This window comes from Sphaeroforma arctica (assembly GCF_001186125.1).
Source record: "Sphaeroforma arctica JP610 unplaced genomic scaffold supercont1.4579, whole genome shotgun sequence".
NCBI lineage: Eukaryota > Ichthyosporea > Ichthyophonida > Sphaeroforma > Sphaeroforma arctica.
In genome coordinates, this window is record NW_014035979.1 from 1 (window position 1) to 2,383 (window position 2,383).

The window sequence follows — 2,383 nt, forward strand, 5'->3', positions numbered from 1 at the left end:
TAGTAGTAGTACGTACGTCTATATATATATATATATATATATATGTGTGTGTGTGTGTGTGTGTGTGTGTGTGTGTGTGTGTGTGTGTGTATATATATATATATAGGTACTATATCTATAGATGAAAAATCGAATGAGTAGCAGCTTACAAGAGATGCAACATCCAACGCACCTTTAAACACAAATACTCTTATTGGGGGATGATTGTCTACTGTCGGTCAGACGTGCCTTTTATCAGAAATTTCTGTCAGTATGTAAACAAACAACAATCTCAAGCACTTTTCTTAGGGTTCACACCTGGGCCTGAACACATATAAAAGAGACGTCAGACAAGCCCTTCACCAAAGCCTTATATCATTTACCTGGTCCTGATGTGTAGAGGCGTAATTGTAACCGGACTTGACCTATAAATGAGTGGAATTCACAGAGTCTAAGTGCCAAAAATGTGCATTTCACTAGTGCATAATCTACTAAGCTGTCGATTGTCAATCACATAGTTATGAATGCGAGTATACAGGCACATCCCTTCACGCCCAACCCCCAATGATCTTTTCCTCTTGAAAAGGCTCGAACAGGCGTGCATGTGCTCAATCTGCTCGGAATGGGTGGAAATAAAGGGCAAATATATAGGATAAACATGTCGACACACCTGATCGGGATTCTCCCTCGCGTAATTGTATCCTTGCTTAGTCTGAACATATAAAGAAGAATAGTGCGGAACATATGCATCAGTGTGAAAGGACAAATGTGAAAACTGAGCGACAAATACGAAGGAGGTAAAAACGATAGGCAGCACGACGTATTCAAATCGAAAGTTAAAAACACACTTACGCACACACTCACACACCCCTGCCGCATGGCTCATACTCTGCAGGCAGCCTAGGTCTGGCTAGCAAACAACAACTTTTTCAGCCCTCAACCATCAGTAGCTTGGATTATAACACCTACTAACCTATCTCTAATGCGAATGTGCAAGGCAGCGTTCCCCTGGATCTGGTTTACTCTACAAGTCTTTAAATCTCATCTCTCACAGTATAGATCCATGTTAACTCGAATCCCTTTTACACCTAAGACTACAACACCCACTGACCTCTTTTTGGTGCGATTGCGCAAAGTCAACGCCCTTCTTCACTTGATCTGGATTGTCTCTGGCATGGTTGTAGCCTTTTTTTATATCCTCATCGTGCTCTCGGGCCTTACTATAACCTGATATGATGGTAGCATACATTTGGGGATCGAGTCTAGCTTCAAACTTGGCGATTGGTGAGATGCACAGTTACCAATCCAAGTGTCTGGTAGTATACCATGAGCATCGTATGTACTTCGTGGCATACAATGATAAGATGGTGAGGTACTATCGAGACCAAAAAAAAGTCTAACAACAATGGCTGGCGAATTGGCTAATTGTACGCCGACAAACAATAGGATTTCTTCACGGCAGCTCATAGTAGAAGCATCGATCCGGCCGGACGACGTGCTAACCATTGGCAGCAATATAATACGCAAAGATATGATATGAATATCATGGAGAAGCTTCTCCAACATACCAAATTGCTACATACATACTAATAAGATGCGAGTAGATGCGTAGGAGTTAAAAGGGATACGTACCTTTCTTGATGTCATCATCGTGCTCTCTAACTTTGCTGTACCCTTTTTTCACCTGATCGGGATTTTCTTGCGCATACGTTGCGCCTTTCTTTGCCCCCTGAGTTGAAAATAGTGTAAGTCGGTCCAGCATAGTACGTTAACAGGAACAGCTGGGGGTGTTGTTTAGCGTTAGGAGTTTAAACAGATAAAGTAAATTAGGTATAAAAAGACAAAAGAAAGCGTTCCATGATCGTGCAGTGAGCGGCGAGTCGGTGTCGAGTGCCTGATTACGTACGTCCTCCACGCTCAAAACCCTGATATATCGCTGCACTCAGTCTCATCTTAATTGATGTGCAGCTGATTTCCGCAGAACTGAAAAGTTGTACTGATTGTCATCTATGCGCATGAAAAATTGATACGGCAACACGACACTTACGCACTCGCGTGAAAGTCCCACTTTTGACTATATTGAATGGATCTGCTTATTTATATCTATCCAATAAATTTTATTTGTCGTGCAACTATATTGTGTTCTGCAACGCGACCTACGTGGATTCACATGCATGTACACAACGTTTACTACCACCACAGCGGTATTCTCAACGATAAGAAGAAATTCCATGGAATTTCATATTCTTGAATATCTATATCATAATATCCAACAGTTATACACACACTTGACATGACGCCTGAGTTTGTATCTATTTACATATATCTTCAGCTTGCATGCCGTGCACTACATATACACGTATCTGTGCATAACACAAATATATACAAATGTACATCTATACCA

At 41.3% G+C, this 2,383-nt stretch overlaps 1 protein-coding gene across 1 annotated transcript; it reads right to left on the reverse strand.

Moving 5' to 3' along the window:
* Positions 1–362: 362 nt before the first annotated feature.
* On the reverse strand, positions 363–1,741 carry SARC_14399 (hypothetical protein; the record flags this gene model as incomplete). The annotated part of the gene is made up of 4 exons (XM_014291467.1): positions 363–404; positions 650–691; positions 1,091–1,206; positions 1,612–1,741. Coding segments are annotated over 4 exons (330 nt in total), but the record flags the coding sequence as incomplete, so codon positions are not given.
* Between the last annotated feature and the right edge of the window lie 642 nt (positions 1,742–2,383).